General features: G+C 54.7%; 9 protein-coding genes across 9 annotated transcripts; 4 read left to right on the top strand and 5 right to left on the bottom strand.

Annotated features, from left to right (window-relative positions):
- Positions 1-109: 109 nt before the first annotated feature.
- Positions 110-1,035, bottom strand: JCM15063_005187 (GNAT family N-acetyltransferase; the record flags this gene model as incomplete). The annotated part of the gene is made up of 5 exons (XM_076676290.1): positions 110-165; positions 244-314; positions 385-434; positions 501-578; positions 646-1,035. 5 exons carry the CDS (start codon positions 1,033-1,035, stop codon positions 110-112), a joined length of 645 nt encoding a protein of 214 aa, XP_076536828.1.
- Positions 1,036-1,892: 857 nt separating this feature from the next.
- On the bottom strand, positions 1,893-3,833 carry JCM15063_005186 (pyridoxal phosphate-dependent aminotransferase; the record flags this gene model as incomplete). Its single annotated transcript, XM_076676289.1, has 4 exons — positions 1,893-2,153; positions 2,237-3,030; positions 3,113-3,290; positions 3,459-3,833. The coding sequence occupies 4 exons, from the start codon at positions 3,831-3,833 to the stop codon at positions 1,893-1,895; spliced, it is 1,608 nt and encodes a 535-aa protein (XP_076536827.1).
- Positions 3,834-4,049: 216 nt separating this feature from the next.
- JCM15063_005185 (2,3-butanediol dehydrogenase) lies at positions 4,050-5,666 on the bottom strand (the record flags this gene model as incomplete). Its single annotated transcript, XM_076676288.1, has 7 exons — positions 4,050-4,289; positions 4,362-4,644; positions 4,743-4,866; positions 4,935-5,098; positions 5,187-5,354; positions 5,425-5,437; positions 5,540-5,666. The coding sequence occupies 7 exons, from the start codon at positions 5,664-5,666 to the stop codon at positions 4,050-4,052; spliced, it is 1,119 nt and encodes a 372-aa protein (XP_076536826.1).
- A 1,605-nt stretch (positions 5,667-7,271) lies between these two features.
- Positions 7,272-13,635, bottom strand: URB1 (Urb1p; the record flags this gene model as incomplete). Its single annotated transcript, XM_076676287.1, has 11 exons — positions 7,272-7,609; positions 7,673-7,889; positions 7,958-8,056; positions 8,133-8,456; positions 8,515-9,135; positions 9,201-9,340; positions 9,399-10,412; positions 10,474-10,778; positions 10,852-11,545; positions 11,629-12,721; positions 12,793-13,635. 11 exons carry the CDS (start codon positions 13,633-13,635, stop codon positions 7,272-7,274), a joined length of 5,688 nt encoding a protein of 1,895 aa, XP_076536825.1.
- A 123-nt stretch (positions 13,636-13,758) lies between these two features.
- On the top strand, positions 13,759-14,346 carry MRPL20 (mitochondrial 54S ribosomal protein mL58 MRPL20; the record flags this gene model as incomplete). Its single annotated transcript, XM_076676286.1, has 1 exon — positions 13,759-14,346. One exon carries the CDS (start codon positions 13,759-13,761, stop codon positions 14,344-14,346), a length of 588 nt encoding a protein of 195 aa, XP_076536824.1.
- Positions 14,347-14,897: 551 nt separating this feature from the next.
- JCM15063_005182 (PaaI family thioesterase) lies at positions 14,898-16,081 on the top strand (the record flags this gene model as incomplete). The annotated part of the gene is made up of 3 exons (XM_076676285.1): positions 14,898-15,563; positions 15,649-15,830; positions 16,012-16,081. The coding sequence occupies 3 exons, from the start codon at positions 14,898-14,900 to the stop codon at positions 16,079-16,081; spliced, it is 918 nt and encodes a 305-aa protein (XP_076536823.1).
- A 1,064-nt stretch (positions 16,082-17,145) lies between these two features.
- JCM15063_005181 (uncharacterized protein) lies at positions 17,146-17,551 on the top strand (the record flags this gene model as incomplete). The annotated part of the gene is made up of 2 exons (XM_076676284.1): positions 17,146-17,278; positions 17,349-17,551. 2 exons carry the CDS (start codon positions 17,146-17,148, stop codon positions 17,549-17,551), a joined length of 336 nt encoding a protein of 111 aa, XP_076536822.1.
- A 2,908-nt stretch (positions 17,552-20,459) lies between these two features.
- JCM15063_005180 (uncharacterized protein) lies at positions 20,460-24,740 on the bottom strand (the record flags this gene model as incomplete). The annotated part of the gene is made up of 9 exons (XM_076676283.1): positions 20,460-20,535; positions 20,613-20,697; positions 20,784-20,920; positions 20,995-21,120; positions 21,223-21,312; positions 21,377-22,445; positions 22,514-22,880; positions 22,952-23,844; positions 23,909-24,740. 9 exons carry the CDS (start codon positions 24,738-24,740, stop codon positions 20,460-20,462), a joined length of 3,675 nt encoding a protein of 1,224 aa, XP_076536821.1.
- Positions 24,741-24,870: 130 nt separating this feature from the next.
- JCM15063_005179 (uncharacterized protein) lies at positions 24,871-26,521 on the top strand (the record flags this gene model as incomplete). Its single annotated transcript, XM_076676282.1, has 9 exons — positions 24,871-24,904; positions 25,006-25,123; positions 25,204-25,372; positions 25,444-25,592; positions 25,662-25,795; positions 25,867-25,998; positions 26,092-26,171; positions 26,257-26,388; positions 26,486-26,521. 9 exons carry the CDS (start codon positions 24,871-24,873, stop codon positions 26,519-26,521), a joined length of 984 nt encoding a protein of 327 aa, XP_076536820.1.
- Between the last annotated feature and the right edge of the window lies 1 nt (position 26,522).

Below are 26,522 nucleotides of genomic sequence, written 5' to 3'. Positions count from 1 at the left end.
TAGCTCGTAGCAGATCAGATCGCTGCAGCTGTGGTCTCATGTTCAGCTTGAGTCATTCATTTATCGAGCCCTGAGCGAAAGTCTCTTCCTGGCCCTCGTTTCTTCAAGATCACGCCGTTGACTTGGCCTGTTGTCGAGCGATCCATTCTGAGGCGAGCATCCCAACTGGAATGTGGTCAAGATGCGGCAGATGTGAGTTTGAGAGAGGAACTAAACGGCCAAGAGGTAGAGCAACAGCCTCACTCTGCAGTTCGTCGTAAAAAGCGCCTTGACACCAGGTCGCTGCACGAAGTCGCCCTTCTTCGACAAACCCTCTTTCAGGTCATGAGGATCTCACAATGTCAGTCGCTTCTTCCAGCATTCGGGATTCTCGAAAGGACATACAGCGATTTATAGAGGCTCAGAGCACGCTCGTTCCAACCGGCGCATCGTCCCTATTTCAACAGACTCCCCAAGTTGACATCTGACAACCCCGTGAGAAAGAAAAGGTAGTTGCCTACCTGAACGCGATTCAAACTGAATCCGACGAAAGCTCGGTCGAGCAACCATTCCATCGCTTCACGAGCGTAGCCTTTTCCCTGATGTTACCACGGCGCCGTTTCAGAAACGATTTCTTTCTCCGCTCGCAGACCTCAATCGACATACCTGGTGATCCCGATGAATCGCAATTCCAAAATCCGCTCGACGGTGAGGATGACGAATCGGATGCAACGCCATGATTCCAATCGCAGTTCCCGAAATCTTCTTGCTGTGGACTTTCGAGTCACCTTGATCTTGAGGTTCGGGTACGTCTGTTTTTGGGAGACAGATCACCACTGCGAATGTCGCTCGTTCGATCGCCTTGTGAAACTCTTCGACATCTTTCGACCTCCAGGGGATCCCAGGTTCTTCCGTCCATCCAAATTGCCCTTCTGCGTCCGAGCCAAATAGATCTACGATCGTTGCATCGTCCTCTGGGTTCTGTTCGATTGCTCTAAACACGAGTCGACTCGTTCGGAACGAAGGTGGGGAAGGTCGATTCGCTAGGGGTGGCATTCCAGGTTGACTTGTGTCTTTGAAATGCTACGGGTGTACTGTATCGGGTTCGAGAGTTCCAAAAGGTAAGATCCGGGTGTAAGCAAGAGAGCTCCTTATCTTGAGACGATTGCTGATAATACAGCGAACGGCGAATCTTTACGGAAAATTAGATTTTTTGAAAATAAATGCATCGTTTTTCGGTGTCACCTTTCCGCAGCGCTGGGGGCTGATTGCGCTACCGATCGTAAGCCTGTACTGTCTTATCTGCATCTGCCACGGGCGAGAAGGTCCTGTAGGACGACAGGCGAGGACTGAGGCCGTCCTTCCCCACATGGAACTCTCGACATCCATCACGAGTCAACCAACCATAGATGGAGACCGTTCGTGCGGTGAGAATCGATAGAGAGCACAGGCTTTCCAACGGTACTCCAACCAACCCCTAGCGTCGCGAAAAGTTGGCGCCGAAAAACGATGTATTTATTTTCAAAAATTTGTATTTTCCGTAAAGATTCGCCGTTCGCTGTAGCAGCAGGGTCCCGGCATTTGTTACGCGTGGTCGACCGAGCACCCCACGCGGAGCACATTTGACGGGTGCGAGTTATTGGGAGCCATTGAGCGCAGAAAAACCTGCTGCGCTCACTCGGTGTGCGCTGACCGTCAAAGCGGACCCGTCTCGAGGTCCGAGCAAGGAGTAGCCAGAGGGTTCGTGCTATGCTACGATTCTCTTCCGTTTCTCAAGGGATCGAGGACGACAAACAGGGGTTCTCCCAGAATACAATGCGAGCTTTCAACACTATGCGAAATTAGAGAAACAGCTGTTCCCCCCAAGATCAAGGAACAACCGACTTTTACGAGACTACAGATCGAGTTGCCGTTTACTCCCGGTACTTATTCATGAAGCCCTGGTGGAATTTCTGTAACCGTTCGACAAAGTCTCCAGAGGTGGGCGCGAGGAACGTCGTGCGGAGATGCCACGTCCCCGGTTCTTGACCAAATCCAGAACCGGGCACACACGTGATTCCGGTCTCTTCGAGCAGCTGGAGACAGTAGAATGCGTCGGGCGAGAGCGATTTCGATTTCGCTTCGGCGATGGCTTTTTTCGGGATCGTGATTTGAGGGAACAGGTACATGGCGCCCTGGTAGAGTTCGCGAGGCGGTAAAAAGTCAGGAAGAAGCCCGAAAGCGCGGCGAATAAGGAGACCGACGATCAGCGACTTACATGTGCTTCGTTGCAAGTGACTCCTTCGAGTTGCCGGAAGGCCTTGACGAGAACTTCGCTGCGGCGCTTGAGGGTTTCGGCAATGCCGTCCTTCTCCTCCTTCCACAAGGGGTAACTCTCGTCGCCTTCCTTCGGAGGGCTAACCAACACGTCGACTCCAATCTGACCCCCGAGGGACGGACACAGTTGGATCGACGCGAGTTTGTAGATCTGCTCCTCTGCCTCCGAGTGGAAGTTGGTCAACTCGAAGTACCCGCCTCGTCGACCGCACTCTCCCGACTGGCCCTTCGAGATCGAGTGGAACGACACGAGTTCGACGTTCTCGGCGTACGGCGACGGCAGATCGCGCAGGGCCTTCTTGAACGAGATGAACGGTTTGCCCGGGTGGTAGATGTTGTCCTGGTACACCTCGTCGGCCATGAGCACCAAACGCTCCTCGTAACACAGCTTGATGATGTCTTGCATGTCCTCGAGCGTGAGACAGTTGCCGGTCGGGTTGCCCGGGTTGATCACGACCAGTCCCTTGAGGACCGTGCCGTCGTGTCGAGCCTTCTCGACATTCTTGCGCAGGTCTTCAATGTCGAGTCCCCACTCGGCCGACTCGTTTAGGTAGTACGGCACTGGCCGCGCAGCGTTGAGGGCGAGAGCAGCGGTGTAGAGCGGGTATTGCGGGATCGGGATGAGCACACCATCGAGCGGCGAAGAAATGAGAGCTTGAAGCAAGTTGGAGACACCGACGGATGCGCCGGCAGTGATATAGATTTTGGAAGGGTCTGCAGGGTGGCCGTCACGTTCTGTCGAGCACGAGAGGGAGAGAGAGGAAATTGTCAGACACGCATGAATCGAGTCAAAACGCGAAACGTCCCGGCAACTCACCCGCGATGAAGTTGGCGATCCGTTTTCGAATGGCGGGCACACCCATCGAGTGCGAGTAGGCTCCAGTCGAGCCGATCTCGTTCAAGAGGTTGCGCGCGCGTTCGACAGCATCCTTGGGGAAGATGGAAGCCGCGGCCGGGTGATCGAGAAGAGCGGGGTACTCAGTCAGCGCCGAGATCTGTACGAGAGGACCGGTGTGTGTCAGCTACAGTCGTTATCGAGCGCTACGAGCGATCACCAAGCGGATAGCCGACACCGCCGCCTCCACCTCTCCGCAAAAAGGCGCGCACGCGATCCGCGGATAGATAGTCCGAGGGAAAGGGATCATGTAGCGGGACGGCCTCACCTGACGCAGGAACGTGAGAGGCTTCTGGTCGAGCTGCTGAGGGTTGCCGATGTTGCAACTGACGACCTCATTGAATGGCAGATCGCTACCTTCGCCGTTCTCGAGCTGTTCGCGCAACTCCTCTGCGCGCAAGGGGATCGCACCACGCACAGCGTACTGTGCCTCGAGGACGTGCTTGTTGAGAGTCTGTTTGGTCAACACTCGGAATTCGGGATCGCGCGGCGGAGCGTGGTGATGGGCCGACGACGAAAAGAGTCCGCTGTGGAAGAACATGGGCGAGACGGGGGCGGGTGCGCGCTGCGTGGCGAGGCGGACGAGCGTGCGAGACGAGGACGAGATCCGGATCGGCTTCGTCGAGAGATAAGCGGCCGCCATTTTCAAGACGGGCCTGAACGGGAGTGGGGGTCACAAAGCCAGAGATCTGAGTCTGCCGGGCAAAACGCCTCACGGTCGCCCCGCCGGTTTTCGCCTTTTTTTTTCTCTCTCGGCTTGACTCTCGCACGCATTTTTCCGCGGTTCAAGCTCTCACTCGGCAGCGCGATTCGAAGTACAGCATGATCCTTCGGGTTGACATTTCGCGTTTGATGCAATCTATGCGCTCGGACTGAAATGCTCGATGCTCTTTCCCATGTCGACGAGGATCTTGACTTGACTCGCGTCGTTCTTGAGTACCTCGAGTCCACCCGTGACAATGTCCTGCAGCATGATCCTTGACGTAATGAGATCGTCGACCTTGATCTTGCCCTGCGCGAGAGCGTCGAGCACTGCATCCATGTCGCGCTTGACAAAGCAGCACGAGGCAGTAATGAACCGCTCCTTGGCAAGAAGCGACTGTTCGACCGCGCGAGCCATTCGGGATCAACGTGTGTGCTCCAACTCGCTCGTAGGAGAAGGGAAACTCACGCCAAACAAGTCAATCGTTGCCCGTTTCTCCCACAACGCGACCACAACCACACGACCCCGAGCGCGCGTCGCCTCGAGCGCGGCATCGAGGGCGTTCTGGTTGCCCGCACACTCGAATGCGATGTCGACTCCTGCACCTCCCGTCAGCTCGCGCACCTTTGATACGACATCCGTCTTGATCGGGTTCAGCACCTCGTCGGCTCCGCACGAGCGTGCAATCTCGGTTCGAATGTCTGAAGGTTCCGACACGAATACTTTTGAGCAACCTCGCGCTTTGAGCACGCTGGTTTCGAACAAGACACGATCCCGAGCGAGGGGGAGAAGCGACTCAGTTCATTGAAGCAGGATCTCGTTGGCGCAATCACAGCTCAGAAAACGTACCGTGCAATGAGCGCCCCAATCGGTCCTGCACCACAGACCAAAGCCGTGTCTCCTACTCGGAGATCGGAGCATTCGACGGCATGCCAGGCCACAGCCAAAGGTTCCGCCAATGCTGCAATGTCGACTATTTTGAGAATCGCACGAGCTTAGTGAGTCTCTTTGACTGGGATCGTATGTGTGCATAGAGCTCACGAGGAATCGTGTCCGGTACGACATGAATATTCTCCTGTGGCACGTTGACGTACATGGCCATTCCGCCAGGTCGGTTGTACCCGATTAAGCCGATCCGGACATCACAAAGCGACGTGTTTCCTGCTTGGCAATTCTTGCAAGTTCCGCACGACACGACTGGACGACTGGATCCGAGAGAAGGGAGAATCGCGGATTACCCAACGGTGTCAATTGCGCTCGTATCGCGGGTAGAAATCGTTTCTCCGAACTTACATGCACACTTGTTGACCCTTTCGCAAACTCTGAACCTCTTCGCCAACCTGTTCTATCACGCCCGAGAATTCGTGCCCGAGAATTTCGGGCAATTCGCCGCCAGTCAAGGGATGAGGTGAACCTTTCGGACAACAAGTCAAAGGTCCGCCGTACACCTCGTGCAAGTCACTGAATGGCACAGCCGAAGCAAATCGATCAGCTGATTTCGACTTGTATCAGCACACAATGTGCAACTCACGAGCCGCAGATTCCTGATAGCACAACGTTCGGAAATGTCAAGTTGAAACAAGCAAGAGATTGCGAGGAACCGTCAGCGCAACAGGCTTGAACTAAAGGATCCATCAATTACGCACCCAAATAGGCCACTCTGACCTTGACTTCGCCCTTCGGTACGGGTTGAACATCGACTTGTTCGACTCGGAGATCTCCTTTGCCGTAGAACTTGGCCGCGAGCATAGTGATGGGCGCATTAGTCGTCATATCTCGAGCGTCTTGGGATCCGAAGTGTAGAGTTGGTAAGCAGAGGAAGCAGGTAGGAACAGCATCTAGCGAAGAGAACCATAAATCCGAGAGGGCGGAACTCAATTTTCCATTTCTCTCGATCCGAATGTGGGGGCAAGGAAGCGCAGTCCAAAATCCGCGGGCAAGGGGTTATTCCCTCGTGCGAAAGAGATCGCAGGCAAGGCGATTTGGCCGATATCTTCGAATAGTTGTTGAAGCTCAGGAAAAATGTCAAGAATACGCGCGAAGTTGCGCGAAATTCTCTGCTCGAAAAAAGTACTCGAGACCTCGCTCTCTTCCGCCTCGCTCACTCCCCTTCTTCAACACTACGCTCTGAGGGCATCGCGAGGCATGAAGATTTGAGGCAAAGGCCATGAAAGTAAGCGAGCGAACGCAGCTCTCGTTTCGCGCAGCGCTAATTTAGAGGCTCTTGCGCCGTCCGCCGATCCCCTCTCGCGCGTTCGCGGGACCACCCAAGTCCAATGCAAATCGGCATCGCGCTCCCGATCGCCTATCGCCTACTCAAAGATGCCTCCTCCCCCTCCACTGTCTCTGGTCATCTGCTCATGGGTCCGCTTCAACGCGCCCATCTCCGTGTCGACCCTGGTTGCTAGACTGCCGACCAGGCTCGACGTCTGCTCGGTGTCCCTTCGCATGTCTAGAAGGTCCTCGTCCAGGTGAGCTTGACGTCGCTCCCCCCCAGCCGGGTCTCCCTCATAGCCTCGACCACGGCTTCGAGGCTTTGCAGCCGCAGGTTCATACCTGCGACCGTAGTACTCAAAGTCTACAGCTGTCTCTGGATGATTGTCAACCTGATCCCTTGCTTCGGATAATTCTATTCGCGACGGCGGGAGCGGGTGAGGCCCGAGCGGTAGCAGGGTGTAAGGACGACGAAGCATGAGGATCTTCCGTCGTCGCGAATAGAGGAACCCGAAATCAGGAATCAGGTTGACGATCATCCAGAGGCAGATGGAGACTCTGAGTATCACGGTTACAGGTATGAACCTGCGGCTACAAAACTTCGAAGGTGCGGTCGAGGCGATGAAGGAGACCCAGTTGGGGGGGAGCGACGTCAAGCTCACCTGGACGAGGACCTTCTAGAAATGCGAAGGGACACCGAGCAGCCGTAGAGCCTGGTTGGCAGTTTAGTAACCCGGATCGACACGGAGATGGGCGCTTTGAAGCGGACCCATGAGGAGATGACGAGAGACAGTGGAGGAGGAGGAGGAGGGAAAAGAATAGGACGACGACGATGACTATGAGAACGATGCCGAGGTGCTTACGGCAAGACTCCGGGCGCGAAATCAGGAGGTCGCGGAGAAAATGGTAGAATGGCTCGCTTCGAAGGGAATTGTCGATTTAGTGATTTTTTCCCGTCCTCCACCACTTGTTCCTCCCCAGCTCTCTGCTTTCATCTTATCTCCTTGCTTCTCAATTCGCCGATCTCGGTTACCGAGGGCTATTTGCTCTCAGGGTTTCGAGCAGGACTCACTGAAGAAGAGCTTCAATAGTATAAACGGAAGGATCTCGCCGCAATTGGACTCAACGATACTGCATTGCGAGGGCCCAACTCGAACAAAGTTTCTACTGCTGCAGGCGCAAGATCTCCTTTTCGAGCTCTGTAACTCCCGCTTCTAATCCGAGCGCAATCGCTGCCTTCCAGTTCGCACCATCTTGCGCCGTTTCCTCCACTCGTGCTTCGTGCTTGACGAACGCGAGTGCAACCGTTGTGACGTAGAATAATCGAGCGACATCTCGATGTGCTGGAGTCGCAAGGTGCGACTTGATAGAATCGAGGAGCGAGGTGATTCGGTCGAGAGTGAGCGCCAGGACAGGCGAGGCTTGTGCTCCAACACTGCTGGGCAAACGCGAGACAATACTGTAGAGCAGAGACAACAATGTCGCAGCATTGATCGAAAATACTGCAAGGCATATCCAACGTGTGAGTAAACGGTTCGCGTGGAGAGCAAGCGCGAGGTCCTTACGATCAGTGCCGATCACGACGGTCAACGCATCCAAGAGGTCCGCCACTCCGGCCACCTTGTCAAAGGTCATGATTTGAGCCAGGTTCGTCAGGATCGAGACAAAGAGGCGGCGTTCAGTCGAGTCGAGGCAAGTCTGCGCAGCGATCCAACCAATGAGACCGTTCCTCGACAGCAGCTCACGAGCTGCAGTCGGGATCATAGTCGCCCTGGCGATGAACTAGAAAGAGGCACGCAAGATGAGCGCGTCTTTCAAAGGTGGGCGAGAGATGAGGGTAGATCGCTTACCTCGAGGATGAGCTTGCGGAGCGGTGCGTCTTGTCTGCTCGAATGGAACAGAGAAGCAAGCAGCTCGAACACTTGACGGCGCCTATAAATTTTCCAGTCCTATGAGCGGAAGAGGAGTAACGGGGAAATCTTCAGTGCTGCAATCTCGGAATACGTGGGAGCGTTCTGAGCGTACCTGGGATCTGACGAGACCCTCGGTAAGGTAGCGGACCATCCAGCCACGTTCTTCACGCGGTGCAGCTGCCCATTCGTCTGCCTTGCTCGAGTACAGCATCGTGTAGAACATGGGCACGTCGCGCATGTCGAGCGTCGAACGCTGTAGCAGGAAGCGCGTGAAAGCAGGATACAAGGGCGAAGCAGGAGTGCCGAGCTGAGCGGCGCAATGTGCGAGGAAGAGCGCGATGGTCGAAGGGATGGCTTCTCCAACCGGAGAATACGTCGCGTTACGACAATGCGCAAGGAGCAAGACGACTTCGTCTCGCTCTCGGAAAGTGAGCAGCTGCACAGGCAAGGGTCAGTCTCTCGAATGTCACGGTGCAGGCTGAGAAAGCGCTCACTTCGACCTTCTTGTACATCAGCGCGCAAGTAGCACGGGCCATTCTGCGCAGTCCATCGTCTGTCGATGCTAGGGCAGCGACGACTGTGCCCAACGCGCCGCTCTCGAGGAACGTGGTCCATTCTTGAGGTTTTAGGTCATCCTCCTCCACGAGCGCGAGCACGAACGCGACAATGAATCTCGGGTCATACGTCGTCTCATCTTCTTCTGTCGTGTAAGAGATGCGGGTGGAAGCGAAAGCTCTGGCCCAGCTTCTTCGGATGAAGGCTTTACGAAGTGCGCCGAGTGCGCCGACCCGAGTACCGTCGAGTAGAGTCGAAGAGTCTGTCGAAGGGTTCCATGACTTGAAGGCGACAGTCGCTGATGACGTACCCGAGCGCTCGATGAGAACGAACAGGTTCAAAAGCGATCGGTCAAAGGGAGACACAGTGCCGCGGTAGAAGGGCAGGAGTCGGTCGATGGCACGGGCGCTGCCGGCGGCGAGCGGAGACTGAGCAGCCAAGGCGAGGGCGAGCTTGATTGTCGACAAGCACGTGGCATCTGGCGTAGTCGCAGATGAGACAAAGTCCAAAAACGCTTGCGACGCGAAAATCTCGTTCAAGTGACGGGTTACTTCGTTGTCCTGTATCGCGATGGATTTGGTCAGCGTTCTCGCCATGTAATAGGCAGATGGGCCAAAAGCTCTACCTTGAAGTGATGCCTCTTGCAGATTGCTGCGGCCAAGTCGGCCGTCTCGGCATGGCCAAGTCGGTTTGTCGCAATCGCGGTTACAAGAGGCTCTACCAAATGTCCTTTGAGAGCGATTTCCTGCTTGTTCAGCACTCGCGCTGAAGACGTGCTCACTAGGTCAGCTTAAAGACGCTTTATGCGCAATGCTCGGAAGACACAGGAAGAACTTGCCAAGTGCGACCGCGAGAGCAGTCTCGACTTCTTCGTCTTGCTTCGCATCGACAAACTTTCTGGTCAAGCCATCGAACATTCCGTTTACATATCCTTCGAGTACAATCTTGAGTCCTTCGTCTTGCTCTGCCAGCCTGCCGACCAAAGCGACAGTCGAGGCCTTGTACCCGTCTCGACTCGTCGATGCGAGACTTTCTTCGAGGGTCGAGCGGATAATGGTTCCAGCGACCGGCGAAATTTTGACGAGATTCTCGATCAAACCCAAGCTGTTATCACCAACTTGCTCGCGGGACAAGACCGAGTCAACCACGAGTTTACTCGTCTGCGCGTCCAGCTTGACCGGGTCGTTTCGAGCGATCGCCACCTCGAGCACCGTCTTGAGGGGCGCTTCGAAAGCTTCGGTGAACGGACGGTTTTCTAGATACGCGAGGAACTGCTCGCGCGCTGGAGTCGAGCGAGACAGAATCGCTGAGAGAGTTGTCGCCTGGGCAACACTGAGGTCTGACGAGCCGTCTAGAAGGGCCGATGTCCATTCGGAGAAAGGTAAGGCGGTGTGAGTGCGTGCGATGAGAGGCTTCGAGGCGGAAGCAGCCACGATCGATGAAGTGCCCTTGAGGAGGATCTGATCGGCAGCTCGAGCGAGTTCGAGGCTCGAGCTCGACGAAGCCTTGACGATCATCTTGAAGTACTGCGTCCAAAGTTGATCGAATTCAGGCGAAGAGGGAACAGTGGCCAGGCGATAGAAGGTGGACGCGAGCAGGTTCGCGAACTTCGCGTCGATCGCGCCCGGCGCCATTTGTGACAACAGCGTGCTGACGAACGGAAGAATGGCTTGTTCGTCGAAGAAGGGCAAGAGTCGAGCCGAGCCAATGATCCTCTGCGACAAGACTGCTGGCGAAGAAGCGAGATCCTTGTCGAGGACGGACGCGAACGGCCGAACGAGCTCAACGTCGCTCACTCGTGCCGGCGAGAAGATATCGCCGATCAGGTTCGCAAATACTGAACTCGTCGACTTGATCAGTATCGGAGAATCTTGAACAACAAGGGGCGTGCGGCTTACCTTCAACAGTCTCCTCGCTTTCTTTTTCCGCTTCGAAGGCGCCGAGCACTCCGTCCCGACCCGCAATCCTGCCTCTGATTTCCGCCTTATCTTGATCGTGGGCCAAAGCGTATAGCTGGACAAGACCCGTAGCGAACGCTCGACGGTGCTCGACCGTGCTCGAATGGATGAAGCGATGCAGGAGAATCTGCGCCGCCGGTACGAGCGAGGTGGCTGAAGACTGCGAGAGCAGGGACGTAACCTGCACGAGATCCGAAGGTCGAGCGTGCAGGAAGACAAGAGCGAGGGGCGCTTGTGGCACAATGCTAGAAGCGCGAAGCGATGTCAGTTCAGTTCGAGTTCGAGTTCGAGATGTTTCGAGAAAAGCATAACACTGACGTTCGCAACAATTCCTCACTACCTTCAAGAGCGAGGAACAAGTTCTCCCGCCTAGGGTTCAGACTCTTGAGCACAACTGCAAGTTCGTCCTCATCGGCGTTCTCAATCTTGGCCTTTGCTTCGCCAGCTTCAAGCTTCTTCTCTTTGACTTGACCCTTGACGAGTTCGAGCATGTCTGCCAAATCCTTGAGCAGCGGTTTGACCATTTCCTTGCGTGCCTTCCAAGCTTCTTTGATTTGTTCGAACAAATATTCCGCCTTATGGACCGAACTCGACCTCGAAAGGTAGTTGACAAACAAGTCTCTCACAAAGACTTGGATCGACTCGGACGGCGATTCGAGTGTCGCCAACGAGATCAAGGCGTTTCTCATGAGGGGAGACAGTTTGGGTTCTTCCTCGTCCAGGTTCTCGCTGTCGTTGTTCGTCTTGGGCTTGATCGGACTCGTGAGAGTCTTTTGTACCGTCTTCTCGAACCAGTCCATGACTTCTTTCGCGTCGACATCCGAGTCTGACAACGGCGTTGGGAGACTCTGCAACCACGTGTCGACGTCCTCGACATCTTCGTTCTGTCCAAACAGAAGTGGGGTCGAGAGTTGTCGCTTGAGAGTTTGGAGCAACAGAGATCGATTCGAAGGGGTGAGGGAAGAAACCCGGTAGAGGGAAAACAGCGGTAAGAGTGACTTGAAGTGATCGCCTGTGAACAGTGCCGATTAAAAAAAAAACTACTCGAAACGTGCTCTGTCAAGTGGCAAAGACAGGAAAAGAGTGCGAGCTTACCGGGTCTGTTGAAGCTGGCGGCACCCGTTTCGTGTACGGCAGCCAATCGCAGCGCGTAGCTCGAACTGATCGCTCTCAAACCTTCTCCTCCTCGCTCGCCCTGAGATTCTTCCGACTCGGCATCGTGGTGGTCAACCGGCTTGATCACGTTGAACGTTTGCGGGAGTTTTGTGAAATCGAATTTGAGCGTCGCGATGAGAGAAGGCACGACCCGATGGTACAGGTACAACAGGCGAAGGGCAATGTTGGTCCTGAGCAACGCGGCGCTCTCATCTGCCGATCCCGCCTTCTTGCCGACTTCCTCCTCCGAGGTACCCTTCGCTACTCCAGATGGGGCGGCAGCAGCAGCAGCAGCAGCGGTTCGACTCATCAATCCGACCACGATACCTACGTCGGGAACCCGGTTCTTGATCTCTTCGCGAATCCTCCTCATACTTTCGACCCAACGTCCTTGAGGTCCTTCCTCGAGGGTCTGACTGACCTGCATCATCGCTTCCAACACTTTGCTCGCTTTCTGCAGGATCGATAACAGGAAGATTGACGACAGGAACGACACGAGCGGGTTCGGATGTGTGAGCGATTTGGTGTACCATGTGCGCGACAGGGTCTGGCTCGACGGCGGAGACGGGGGCAGGATCGTGTCGAGAATCGACTGCACCGAAGGAGGAGCGGAAGTGACAGTGTTTGCCGAGTCTGCATGTCTGTCTTCGGGCAAGGACAGAGTTGTCGGAATGGGAAGCGCGACGACTTGGGTCGCAAACGTAATGGCCGAAATCCACTTCGACGACAGCCTCGGGTCAAGACTGCTGGGGAACTTGCTCCAGAACTGTCCCGACAGGATTGGGGATTTTTCGAGGATGTACAGCGCGAGGGTGCGGTGAGATTCGTCTTCAGTGACTTGGAGAGATTTGAGGAGGGTCGACAAGATCTTTTGCGGTCCCGAAGAGCGTCCAATCGGCGATGAAGCGATCTGATCCGCAAGCCAGTTGGTCAAGGCGTAAAAGAATCGATGAACCGAAAGCGTAGGGTGCGTAGCCGCGAGCGGGCTTTCTTCCGAGATCTCAGGGAGGGGATAGTCGTAAAGCTTCATGAGCTGTTGGGAGCAAGGGAGCATTTTGAGTCCACATTCGTGCACGCCCGGTATAGTAGAGAGAGTAGACTCGCCTCGTTGATGCAACTTTCATCGAAGACGTTCCTGCGGGCTTCGAGGCCGACTCTGCGATCGCCGACAATCTCGCGAAACACGACCTCGAGAACGAGGTTGACGACGACTGCGGGATCTTCGTTCAGGCCCTTGATGACGCCGCTCAAAAGTCCTTTCGTCTCGAGGACGAGAGACTTGAGCTTGACGTCTCCCGCCGACAGGAACGAGAGCACGAGGAGTACGAGCAGGGTACGGATGTCGGGCTTTTGCAGCACGTTGGCCGAGGTGGTCGAGCGCAGTCGGGTCTTGTACAAGCGCGTAGTGATTTTCGGGCTCCAGCCGAACGCGCCAAAGAGCTTCTTGGCGAATCGACCGCCGGCGAACCCGACGAGCACATTGGCGAGGCGGAGTGCGCTCGTAGTGACGTCGTTGCGACCGGGATTGAGCGCACGCTCGAGGTACGGGGTGTACTTTGACGAGAGGAGGGTCTTGATGAGCTCGGGTGAGGGCGTGAACGGGTCGGTTGAGAGGAGCCGGATCAGCGAGGTGAGGCAGGACAGGATCGCGGTCGAGAGCGGCGAGCTGTTGGTCTTGTTGGCAAAGTCCCAGGCATGGAAGATGCCATCGCACGCCGGGTACTGTTTCAGGTAATCGAGCAGGAGGTCCGGGCTGCCACGAGGAGCCGGTTTCGCATTGAGGGCACTCGCTCGTCTGTCGATCTGGACGAGGCTCGCTTGCAGGAGGAGAGCGTCCTGGATTTGAAGCGACTGGACGATCGATTCGGCCGAGGTGAACGGGTCAATTGTCGGCAGCTTGGATACCTGGAACTTTGTTCCGACTCCTCCAGAGACGGGTTCAGCCATCGTGCAAACCGAGGTCGAAGATAGGCGGCGGTGCGATGGAAAGTTGGAGTTGGTTCAGAATTCTGCGCCAGAAAACGACTTGATCTCTCGTCGCCTACACCTCGTCTAATACCGCTCACGACGATGTACCGACTCGCGCTGAACCCTACCAGAGCAGTGCTTGCACCTCTCCGGCGCACAAAGGATCCTCTACTCGCATCATCCGTCGCGCAACACTTCATCTTGCCGTCTGGCAACTCGTTCATCATCCGACCGCCGCCCTCGGTACTGCCGCCGACCGTCCCCATCCCGACTGACTCATCGTCGTCCTCTGTCGCGACCGAGTCGCATCCATTCCTGACGTCGATCATCGAATCGTCTTCCCCATTGCACGACCTCGCGCCGAACCCCGCTCTCGCGCAACAGCTGCCCAACTCGCGCCGAACATCCCCTTCACGATCTGCAGCAACCCTCTCGGCGGACCAGGTCGAACAGCTGCACGAGCTGCGGCGAACAGACGCGTCCTTGTCGCGCGCACAACTCGCGAAACAATTCGGCATCTCGCCTCGAGTCGTCGCGACATTGGGATACGGTACTGGACGCGAAGCGAAACTCGCAGAGAAGGCCAAGAAGCAGGCGATTGAGGCGCAGCGGCAAGAAGTGGAAGCGAACTGGGGATGGAAGAAATCGATTGCAAGGGAGGAGAGGAGGAAAAGGAGGAGCATGTGGTGATTGTCCGAGTACGCCAGACTAGCGAGAAGTGGATCGTTGGAGTTGGGCCGATCAGATGGAGGGGACAGGACATGTTGCAACCAGGTGTACATTCAAGATTTCGACCCAACATCGCGGAACCAGTTCGAAGCTGCATCGGCCAAGCTATGCGTGCGGAGTGTCGGAGGCATCGTGCTGTTTCCCAAGTCGCAAGAGAGCAGGCGAGGAACGAGCGCGATCCGGCCATGTTCTCGCTGTCCTCACGCCTTGTCTGTTGCGCCACAGCCGGTTTCTATGCTCGGCACCCTCTGCTCGCCCTCTGCGTCTCACCCTCGGGTCACGCGGGATACCGTGTCCCGAGTTTGGGAATATCTTGCATTCCTGGCCGCGGCTTGTTGTCGAGTTTTTTTAGCAAGATAAACTCGGGGAGCGCTTTGTCTCGAGTCAGAGTCGTCCAGAGTGCTGTAATCTCAAGCGAGCGAATCACATATCTCGAAGATGATGGATGATGACGGAGGGTGTATCCATTGCGCTTTCAGTTTCGGCGCTTGTTTCGTTGTTCGATACCCGCAATGACTTCACTTTTGCGCCGCTCGCCCCTGTGCATCTCGTCTCGCCCGATCTTGGCGCGTCGAACCTCTGCGCAGACTGCTGCTGTGCGCCCAGCTCGGCTCTCGACCTCGACTTCGGCCCGACCAACACTGCCTCCTTCAACCGCTACGCCGACGAGCCGACCACAGCAGCGTTCCCTGTTCCTCCTGTCCTCTGCCCTCCTCTCGGGTGGTCTACTTGCCGGTCTCGGCCTGTCGCTTGTGTTGCCGCGGCCTCAAATCGTCAACTTGGTCTTCCCGCTTCCGACGCCTCATCCACCTCCAGCGACTTCTCGAGAAGCTTCTGAACATGCCGAACAAATCGAACAAGGACTGTGGCAACTCGAACTCGTGAAACGGTTGCAATCGGAAACGATCGATCCGGCTACTGCAACTACCGGAACTACTCCTACACCTCGGTGGAAGATCTCTAGACCCTACGCGGCCACTCCAGCTGGTCCTCATTCGTTGTCCGGGTACTCGTTGAAAGGTCCGAACAAGTTTGCGATCCCTCCCCTCGTGTTCACCTCGCCCGACAAACGTGAAGCCGTGTTTGTTCTCCACGTCGGCAAAGGTCTCTGTGGACATGAAGGTGTCGTTCACGGTGGATTGCTCGCTACCGTACTTGACGAGGCGCTCGGCAGAACCGTATGAAAAATCCTTCTCGTCCTCCGGGCATCTCCGTAACCACACGTTAAAGACACTAATCCGGAACATTGCTTCGATTAACCAGGCTCTGTTGAACTTGCCGACCAATATCGGAGTGACGGCGACGTTGAACCTCAAGTACAGGAAACCAACGTTCGCCGCGCAGTACATTGTCATCAAGACGAACTTGGTCGAGCAGAAGGGACGCAAAGCTTGGGTTCAAGGCAGGATCGAAAACACGGAAGGAGAATGTATGGTCGAGGCAGAGTACGTTTCTGAATTTCTTCACGCTCAGAGCCCTACACAGAACGGAAGATGTGGAAAAAAACATCCGATGGTCTTGTGCTCTTGATCTCTTCTTTTCGCATCGACCTGCCAAGAGACCCAGCTCTGAACACAACACCGGAGAAGCTGACCAATCTTGCTCCTCTTTTCGCTGTACTCACAGAGCGCTGTTCGTTGAACCCAAGATGGCAAGATTTTTGAGCAACAGTAGTGTTCGAGAAGCCCTCAAATAGAAAGTCCTCTTTCCGATAGATAGCCCATCTTTACATCGCCAACTCTAGCATAGCTAGGAACGAGAATAGCCAATGAGATCTACTATCAGTAATCCAGTTAGGCAACGCTGGAAAAATCGCTCGAAAAAAGCAGGGAGATTGTGACACGGGAGTAAAGGATCAGAATTCAAGCTATTTAGATCGAGCGATACAAAGCAAAATTAGGCAACAGAAGCTCACAAATGGTGTTCTTCTATTTCGCAGGTATGCCACTCACCAAGACGAGTGGCGATTGTCGAAGCTCAAGCGCTCGACTCGCTCGTCACAAACGTTTGGCTAAAACCCTTCTGGCGGTCTCGTACAGCTCGCGTACATACTGGATTGACCTTGGTAAGAGCTGGGAGGAAGTTTTGGGCGTGCGGGTCCAGAAAAAGAGGAAGAAAGAAACGAAACCAGGACATTTGTCGCTCTGAATACGCGTGTTGCAACTGTACCATGTTCCTGCTATCTTGGATAGAATCCCGAGAGGAACAAGCAGGGTCACCCAGGAGCTGACACGGGCAGAGGAACCTTGAATGCTTCCATTCTTCTAGTTTAGTCTAACACAATGCGCAAGCGATCGATAGCGACTCAGGCGCTGGAACTCTATGCAAGCTCGATTGAGTTTTTAGAGGAGGAATCAGTGAAACACGAGAGAAACGTTGGTTGTTTCGATGCTCAAACAAATCAGTTCCAGAGAGCCACCATAAATCGCCTTTTAGTCTTGAACCAGATCCCTTCAGCTTTTCTCACTACAAAAGAAGGAAAGAGTGAGACGATCGCTCCTAGCTCCTCCTCCTTTTTCTCTTCCTGACCCAGAGGTCCGAGTCTTCAGAACAGAAATGCATATTTATCTCGCGCTACACTGCCGCTAGAGCTCTCTTCTTTAGCTTGTTTAATCCCGAGTGTCTTGTTCAGACGGTAGAACTAAGAACGAATCGGTTCAACCACGTCCAGTGAACTGCATTCTCAACACCGCATGCAGTCAAAGTGGCGCGTGTGTCCCTGCTTCGTTTTTACTCGTCAAATGTCCTCGGCTGCCCAAGATGGCCGCTAAAATGGTATTCAACATCGTCTTCACACCGGTCGATGGAGGTGTCGTCCGCGGCGCCCCAATGAAAACCGTGATGGAACCCGTCGACTTTACCGTCGGCGAAGACTTCGACGACTTCAGAAACCGTGAGTGTCGCTAGCGCTTACGCTAGTCGTGACAAGGATCCAGTGGACATTGAGCGATTCTACTCATCAGGCGTCAAGGAGGCCCTCCAAAGTGCTACCGACATCGACATCACCATCGAGAGATCGGTTTTGACTTTCCACGTCAAGAACGGCAAGTGGGCGAACGGTAGAACCCCCGTGACTGGCGACGAGGACGGGTACAAACTGATCCAGAGCAAGCTGGACAAAGGCTGGGAGAAGGCCGTAATCTTGACAATCAGGCCGCAATCTTGACAATCTACCGACAAATGTCGGACGTTTGGACGAGAGGGCGGCGAAGGAGAAGAAGAGGGACGGAAGAAAGAAGAACACTCCCGAATTCAGCTCAAGGGAGGAGGATGACGGCCAAGGAGGAACACGAGCAAAGAGAAAGAAGCGCAAATCAGTCAAAAAAACGCCGCCTGACTGCCGGCGAGGCTGGGCAGGCCGGCCCCGCCGGCAGTCAGACAGGTTTCAGCAATTGAAGACGACAGAGGCTGAGATTATCACGCGCCTTCTGGCAACACACTCGTGCAACATTCACCAACCGAAAATCTGCGTCCTCTTCGGAGCCCGTCACCTCACCTCTCTCTCCTGACAAGCAAGAGCTGGGCGGTGGCGACCACCGAGGAGATTGATCGGGTTCACGGCGAAAAGAAGGCATTTGGTACGCTTCCGGAAAATACGCAGATGCTTGGGTGTTGAAGGTGGCATGAGTGCTTTGCGCGAAGGAGCGTGATGAGGCCAGCATCCGTCGTCTTCAGCTGATCGAACACGTCGGCCTGGACACTCTCGGCGACGGTGAGACGACGTATCTTGCTCGATTTTCGCTTCTTCTTCTTCGCGCGCGTTCCACCTGGGCCGCCGTCCTCGTCACTTGAGCTGGATTCGGGAGTGTTCTTCTTTCCTCCGCCCCTCTTCTTCTCCTTCGCCGCCTTCTCGTTCCAATCTTCCGACATTTATCGGTTGATTGTCAGCGTGCGGCCTTCTCCCAGCCCTTGTCCAACTTACTTTTCGAATTAGCTTGTAGCCGTCATCGTCATCGTCGACAGTCATGAGCGCTTTGCCGTTGGCCCACTTGCCATTTTTGACGTGGAAAGTCAATGTCGATCTCTCGATGTTCACGGCGGCATCGGTCGCAGCTTTCAAGGCCTGCTTGACGCCTGAATAGTAGAGTCGCCTGATGGTCAGCTAGCTACTTGCCACGATCGGCGTAAGCGACGCCGTTCCGAGAATCGTCTGTGAATGATGAAGACGTTGACCTGTCCTCGCTTTTGCTTCCATTGGAACACGTATCGTCAATTCATCGTGTCTCTTCCGGACGCCCCGTAGCTTCAGTCAGTGTACCAGCCACTACGTTCGCCTTCATTCCTGATGGGTACCTCAAGTTCGTATTCCTGCCGCATCCTGGATCCCCGGATGCCCTTCAACCTCCTTTTCCCGGTGACACGTTCCTCCTGGAAAAATTGAGGCTTAGTCCTTCTCCTTCTCTTTTCAGTTCTTGTCGTAGGCTATTTCGCTCGTTCCGCTTAAATGTCGCTTGAACGAACACTGACGGGTGTGTTTCCTTCGTTCTTTCCCTCCGGAAACCGCGACATCGGTCTCGAGCCCCCAGGCCTCTCGCTCAACATCGACAACGTACCGCTTATCGCTTCGCACCCAAATCGATCCCGCTATACGGGCTCGGGACAGGTCAACTCATGCGCTCAGTTCCGGGGAGAGCGCACTCCCGATCAACGCCAAGCTCAAGTCAGACTGGGCAAAAGAGCTCTTTCGCTTTCATTCTCACCCGCATCTCTTCCTTCGGCGTTCGAAACTGCCATTGATCTGAAGTGCTCTGGAGAGTCTGACCAACAGCAGCCTGCCCAGCCTGAGCCCGAGTCTCGCGCCTCTTGCTCGGCACTTCAGACATCTACCAATCATCGCTTCGTACCCGAGTCGCTTCCGCAAAGCGCGCTCCGGGTAGGTTGACTACCGCTCTCTGCTGTGGGGAGAGGAGACTCCCGCTCAACGCGAAGCTCAAGTCAAATTAGTCAAGAAAGCGCGATGCGAGACAAATTGTGCTTTTTTCCCCCTGAGGACCCAAGCCCGTAGCTTCGCGTTGGATAGGATCACGCTGTCCCTGAAACAGAGCGCGGTAGCGAACCTGTCTAGAGCAAGTTTAGCGGGAGGTCTCTGGGTACGAGGCGATGAGTGGTAAGTGGCTGACGTTCCGAGCAAGGGGTACGGGACTCACTTGCAGAATGGGCAGGCTGCTCTTGTTAGACTCTTCGGAGCACGTCATATCAACGGCGAGTTTCGAGCGGCGAAGGAAGAGATGCGGGTGAGAAGGAAAGCGAAAGAAAGGCAGATTTCACTGTGGCAGACTCGCAACTCTCTCGAGCACAGAAATAGCAAATCGATACAAGATCGCGAGAATCTACTGAGATGCACAACATTGAGGGTTCGCCCCTTAGTTGAGGTTGACTCGAAACGGCCATGGAGGTGTCCAAGCTTGGGGAAGGATGGTTTCAGTTCTCGCCTCTCGCTTCACGGAAGCTTCTAACTCACGGCGGGTCAGACGAGGAGAGCTTCGAGAGCCCAGTTGGTAATCCAATCGATACCCAGCGCCGCAAGAGAGCGGATGAGCAGCGTGGGTGCGGACACCCGCGAATGACGACAAATGTGACCCGGAGTTCGCCTCTTGCCGACAACTGACGCCAACCCTCGCGTCCTGCTTCTGATTCCACTTTGACCGTCTCGGAGACCATTTTGTCGCATGAGACCGGACCCACCGCTGTCTTCCGTCACAATATTTCACGTCCGCTTCGCTCAACTAGAATACCGATTTTGACTTGAACGAATAGCGGTCTAATCCTCGCTTCAGTCTCTTCTCCAAATCTCGAGGCGAGCCTGCACTGGTCTGTCGCTATCAACTGGTTAAGCGATCTATCAGACTACCACAGAATTCTCCCTTGATCAACCCGTGGTGACCATGCTTGTTTCTCTCGAGACATTATCAAAGGCAGGAGGAACATGATACAGTTGCAACACACGCAAAAAGAGCGACATATGTCCTGATTTCGTTTTTTTTTTCTGGACCCGCACGCCCAAAACTTCCTCCCAGCTCTTACCAAGGTCAATCCAGTATGTACGCGAGCTGTACGAGAGCGCCAGAAAGGCATTAGCCAAACGTTTGGGACGAGCGAGTCGAGCGCTTGAGCTTCGACAGTCGCCACTCGTCTTGGTGAGTGGCATACCTGCGAAATGAAAAAACCCAGTTGTGAGCTTCTATTTTCGTAGCGAAAGATGGTCATAGATTCTAATTTGTACGTACTTGTCGAACAGCGGCGTGATGCGCTCCTGCTTCTTGCGCTTCGAAATCGTATTTTGATCCGCAACCTTGAAAAATGATGGCGCAACTGTAAACGCACGTAGAGAACCACGAAATAGGTCAGAACTCATGCATGCATGGTGTGATGCAGATAAGAAAGAGACCGATTCGCACCTTCGGTCAACCATTTCGGCTCGATCGCAGTCACCTCTCGCATGTACTCGCGCGACGTCAGCACCAACTCGTGGTACACACACCATTCTGGAGCTCGGTTGAACAGGGACGAGGAAGGATGCAAGAAGACCGGCGTTCTGCACGTGTGAGAGAGGCGTGGTCAGCTTGATTGGAAAAAGTCGAAAACTTCGCAAGCAAACGAAACGCTTACCCTTCGACCAGGGTCTTGTAACCCTCTTGAGGATCCTTCTTGGCTGCATGTCGGAAGTATCCACTCGTGATCGCTCGTCGCACTCGATTGTAGTTTTTGCCGCACGAGAGAATGTCGTGTTTGTACCTTTAAGGGGAACGTGCACAAAATGTTAGCCTCGTCGATGCAGTACACGAGCGCATGCAACGCGATGCAGTACACGAGCGCATGCAACAACTGAGGACTCACCTGTCCATGATGCCGAGTAGCTGCTTCCTGACATCTTGCGCACGCCTCATCGCTCGACCTTGGATGAAATTTTCAGAGCACCATGGATTCCTGCGATTCACGGCATAAGGTTCTCAAATTCTCTCGTGCAAACAAAGCAGAGAGAAGGACATACGAGAATTTCGAGGCGGCCCATCCGTTGTAGACCGTCAAGAGGGTCAAGTGGTCTCCTTCGGGTTGATGGAACTTGGCCTTCTTGGCATCTGCTTGCGCTTGTTTCTCCTTTGGTCGGTAAAAGATCGAACCTCCAACACTGAGCATGGCGACGATTGTGAGGATCTCTTCCGAGCATTCGAGGTCGACCGAAGCGATCAACATCTTGGCGAGCGGCGGTTCGATCGGCAAGTCGGCCATCTTGCGTCCTAGTCGAGTCAATAATCCTTCTTCGTCGAGGGCCGACAACGCGTACAAATTTTCGAGTGCCGTGATCATCGTCTGCTGTGGAGGCGGGTCCATGAAATCGAAATTGAGCAAGTCGTTGATACCCATCGCCTTGAGCATCAAGATCGTGTGGGCCAAGTTCTGACGTTGAATGTCTGGGATCGGAGTTGGCAACATCTCGTTGCGGTACGCTGCCTCGGTGTACAATCGGTAACACTTGCCCGGTCCCGTACGACCTGCTCGTCCTGAACGCTGGCGAGCTTGCGCCTGCGAGATCGGGGTCACGATGAGGGAATCCATTCCGAGTCGAGGGTCGTATGCATTCTGCTTGACGAAACCAGGGTCGACCACGTAGTAGATTCCATCGATCGTGAGGGACGTTTCGGCAATGTTGGTGGCGAGAATGACCTTGCGCGCGCCAGGAGGAGCCGGTTCAAAGATTCGACTTTGCATCTCGGAGGGAAGGGCCGAGTAGATGGGGAGGATGATCAAGTCGGGAACGTTGGGTCCGAGCGACTTCATGCGTTCGTACAGGATTTCACAAGACGTGTCGATCTCCTCTTGTCCGGTCAGGAAAAGCAAGATGTCGCCTGGCGGTTCGCTGAGGTGAATCTGCATGATCGTAATCAGTGACGCGTCAAGGTAGTCAGGCTCTGGTTCCTTTGTGTACAAAATCTCGACAGGGTAGGTGCGACCAGGAATAGTAAAGATGGGGCAGCCAAAAAAGTATTCAGAGAACTTTTCCGCGTCGAGGGTGGCCGAAGTTACAATGAGTTTGAGGTCGGGGCGTCGTTTGAGAGATTCTGCACAAGTGAGGCAGTCGACTTGTCAGCAATTGATTTCCCAAGAGTAAGAAAGAAACCACACTTACTCTTAAGGAGACCAAACAGGACATCCGTCGCGATTGTACGCTCGTGCGCCTCGTCGAGCATGAGCACGCTGTAGTTGCTCATGTCGGGGTCGACCAGACATTCACGTTGCAGCATACCGTCCGTCATGTACTTGATCTTGGTTTCGGGACTCGTGCAGTCTTCGAATCGAATCGTGTATCCAACTTCCTGGCCCAACCGGCAACCGACCTCCTCTGCGACTCGCTTCGCAACCGACATGGCGGCGACACGTCGAGGCTGCGTGCATCCAATCTTGAGACGATCGGCGTAGCCAGCTTCGGCGAGGTACTGCGTCATCTGCGTCGTCTTGCCCGATCCCGTGTCTCCGACAACGACAAGCACTTGGTTCTGTGCGATAGGCGAACATATTAGTATATACGAGGCTCGAATAGACCGCAACAAGCACAGAAATCACGCACGCTCGCAAATGCTTCAATGAGCTGATCCCTGAACTTGTAAATCGGAAGACTCTTGCGCTGTTCCGTGATCGACATGCTCGTGATTTTACCAAACGTCGTCGCTTGGTTGAACGTTTCCTTCTTCCAAGCTGGCACGTCCTTGGCTTTCTGTCCGGCAGCCTCACCTCGCGCATCCGCTGCAAACGAGCGCTCGTGCGGGGCTGTCATCGGGTCGAGCCAAGGCGTGTTGACATCGCGCGTTTCAGAATCGGCTTCGTCTGCGGCTTCCTGCGCCTTCATTTCTCGCCGTTCCTTCGCAAGTGCCGCCCCCGCCATCGCAGCTCGATTCAAACCTCCATCGGGAGCCTTGACAATCTTGACCGGGGACAGTTCCAACGCGCGTTTCGATTGTCCACGCAAGAACGGAGCTTCGGCCTCGTTGATCTCGATATCGAGTTCCTCGTCCGCCTCATTGCCAAAGTTGCCGGCACCGGGACCTCCGAACCCTTCGTTCGGGTTGTTGAGGAAATCTTCGTCGAGGCCTGGGTAGTCTTTTGCCGAAGCGGCACCACTCGCGATCAACTGTTTGATCTCCCACCGTTCAGGACTCGTCATCCTGCGGACACTCGCAGTGCGGTTGTCGTCCGCGAACGATCGGCGTACGGCGACCCCGTTTGAGCCCGTCGCGGCACGTTCGGCTGCCTTGCGAGATTCTTCCATAAGTTCCTCCTCCGTTTTGATGCGCAAGTGAGGCGACAAGTCGGCACCCGTACGTTGGTCGGCGTCTTTCATCGAGAGCGACAGGCGCGTGCCGGCGATCGACATGACTTTGACAAAGCACGGTTGGCCGCGCGAGACGAGATCGGACGGGTGCGTCACTCGTGCTGACGAGATGGAACCAATGTGAACCATACCTGTTCAAAAAGTGGGCGTCAGCATCCGTTGAAAGCGAATGCAAAACAGGAAAAAGCTACGCACCCTCTTGACGTCCGACGATGCCTTCGAGTGCGACGAAGCAGCCGAAATCTTTAATGTTGCTGACCTTGCCTGCGTAAATCTTGTACAAGACGGGCTTCTCGTCGAGTCGGTGAGGCCCGACCCCACCGATCCTGCCGTCCCTGCCGTCTCTGCTGTCCCTGCCGTACCCGCTCCTGCCCCGTTCGCGGTCGTCTCTGCGGTGGTCCGAGTAGTCGGGGGACCGTTGACGTTGTCGTTTGCCTTCGTTTGCTCGTGCAGCGGCAGAATCGTCCTGACCTCGCTTGCGACTGACCCCTTCGAGTTCGGCCATGAGGTTGTCGATGCCGAGGTCTGACTCGTCGCGACTACGAGCTTCCCGGTCGGCACCTCGTACGTCTGCGGGTTGACCTCGACGCAACTCGTGTTCGCGTTCGACGTCGAGGTCGAGTGCGAGTTTGGGAGCGTCCCGACCTTGGTACTCGGTTGAAGGTGCCCACTCTTGATCGGGCATGCTCAACCCCGGGAACAAGCGTTTTGCCTTTTCCTTCTCGGGATCCAGTGCGGTCTCGGTGGTCGCCTTGGACTTGGACTTCTTCTTCTTGGACTGAGACTTGAGTTTGTACTGCGGGTGCATCGACAGGACGAGGCGGTCGACTGTCTCGAGGAAACTCGCCGGGAACTCGGCTCCGACTTGCTGACATTTCGTTTTGAAATCGTCGAGCCCGGTCGAGGTGGTGTGGAGGTGGATCAGGAATTCGGCGAGAGTCGAGTCGGACAATCCCGTGTGGTTGATCAGTTCTTGTGTGATCGACGTGGTCAGCCCGAGTAACTCGAGCTGTGCGAGATCGGCCATCTCGTCCTTCGAAGTCGCGAGAGCGAGACGCGTGTAGTGGCGGAGTCGAGTGATCGCGACTCGCTGACTTGGTTGAACCTCGCCTCTCTCCTCACTCACTCGACTCGTCTCGCCTGCGTCCGATTCCAACATGCCCAACACGATCCTAGTCACCGGAGGAACGGGCAAGTCATGCTCAAGCCGTGCCTGCTCGAGCGTGACACGTGATGCTGATACTCTCGTCCTTTTGTGTCTGCACGCGCCTGGTCTCATTCGCACCCGTCAGGTCTCGTCGGATCCGCGATCGACTACACGATCAACCATGAAACGGTCGGTTCCCGCTTTGGCAAGTTTGCCGAGGACGACAAATGGGTGTTCCTCTCGTCCAAGGATGGAGACCTCCGGTACGCGCTCAAACCCTCCTTCCCCATTCCTTGCATACTGACAGCTGACAGTGTTTCTCGTATGTGCCGAAAACAACCAGAGATCTCAAGCAGACCATGGCCATCTTTGACAAGTACAAGCCCACGCACGTGATCCACCTCGCCGCCCTCGTCGGTGGCCTCTTCAAGAACATGAAGTACAAGCTCACGTTCCTGCGCGACAACTGCTTGATCAACGACAACGTCATGTGGGCCTCGAAGGAACACAATGTCAGTTTCAACTGTCCCCAGATCGCTCGCATGTATAGTACGAAAGACTCTAAAATTGTTGGTGCTTGCAGGTTCAAAAACTCATCTCGTGCCTCTCGACGTGCGTGTTCCCGGACAAGGTGTCGTACCCGATTGACGAATCGCACGTTCACTTGGGTCCTCCTCACGAATCGAACTTTGGGTACGCGCATGGCAAACGCCTCGTCGACGTTTACAACCAGTACGTTTCACTTTCCAGAGCGGTACGGATCCTGGAGTCTAGATCTGACACATCTTTCACTACTCGCAGCGCCTACAACGAAGAGTTTGGCTGCAACTTTACTTCGGCCATCCCGACCAACATCTTTGGTCCTCACGACAACTACGACCTCGAAGACTCGCACGTGATTCCCGGTCTCGTACACAAGTGCCTTCTCGCGAAACGTACGTCTCCAACAACCTTCTTTACAGAATCAATCGCCCCTAAACGATTTCCGGTTTTTTATATTATTCAGAGAACGGAACTCCATTCACCGTCTCGGGATCGGGAACTCCTTTGCGTCAATTCATCTACTCGCGAGATCTCGCAAAGTTGTTCATCTGGCAACTCAAAGAGTACCCCGAGATTGACCCCATCATCCTGTCGGGCAAGTTGCCTTCTTTCTCCCTCTTTTTGTCTTTTCGCCCGTCCGTCACAAGAAGTCTGATCCTCGACCTCGTACATCGTTTCATTCCAACAGTTGGAGAAAAGGACGAGATCACGATCAAACAAGTTGCCGAAGCGATTGTCAAATCGGTCGGATTCCAGGGACAAGTTACCGTAAATTCTTAAAAAAACCAAAAACTCAAGATTGATTCAAGAGAAGCTCACGCTCAATCCCTCGTTTTTTTTTTTTTTAACCCAGTGGGACTCTTCGAAAGCAGATGGACAGTACAAGAAGACGGCTTCGAACGAGAAACTCGTCAAGTACTTGCCCGAGTTTGAATTCACTCCGTTTGAAACTGCACTGCAAGAATCGGTCGATTGGTTCGTTCAAGTGAGTTTCCCTCTTCCGACTTTTTTCCCCCTTTCTCGCACGATTATTTTTTTCGACTCGAGAAACTGACGAAATTTCTGGGAATGCCGAAAATTAGAACTACGATTCGGCACGAACTGGCAAGAAGCAATAGA

This window comes from Sporobolomyces koalae, assembly GCF_050403365.1.
Source record: "Sporobolomyces koalae JCM15063 DNA, S_koalae_JCM15063T_v1_ctg3, whole genome shotgun sequence".
Taxonomy (NCBI): domain Eukaryota; kingdom Fungi; phylum Basidiomycota; class Microbotryomycetes; order Sporidiobolales; family Sporidiobolaceae; genus Sporobolomyces; species Sporobolomyces koalae.
The sequence above is the reverse complement of the archived record's forward strand: the minus strand, read 5'-3'. Positions and strand labels throughout refer to the sequence as shown.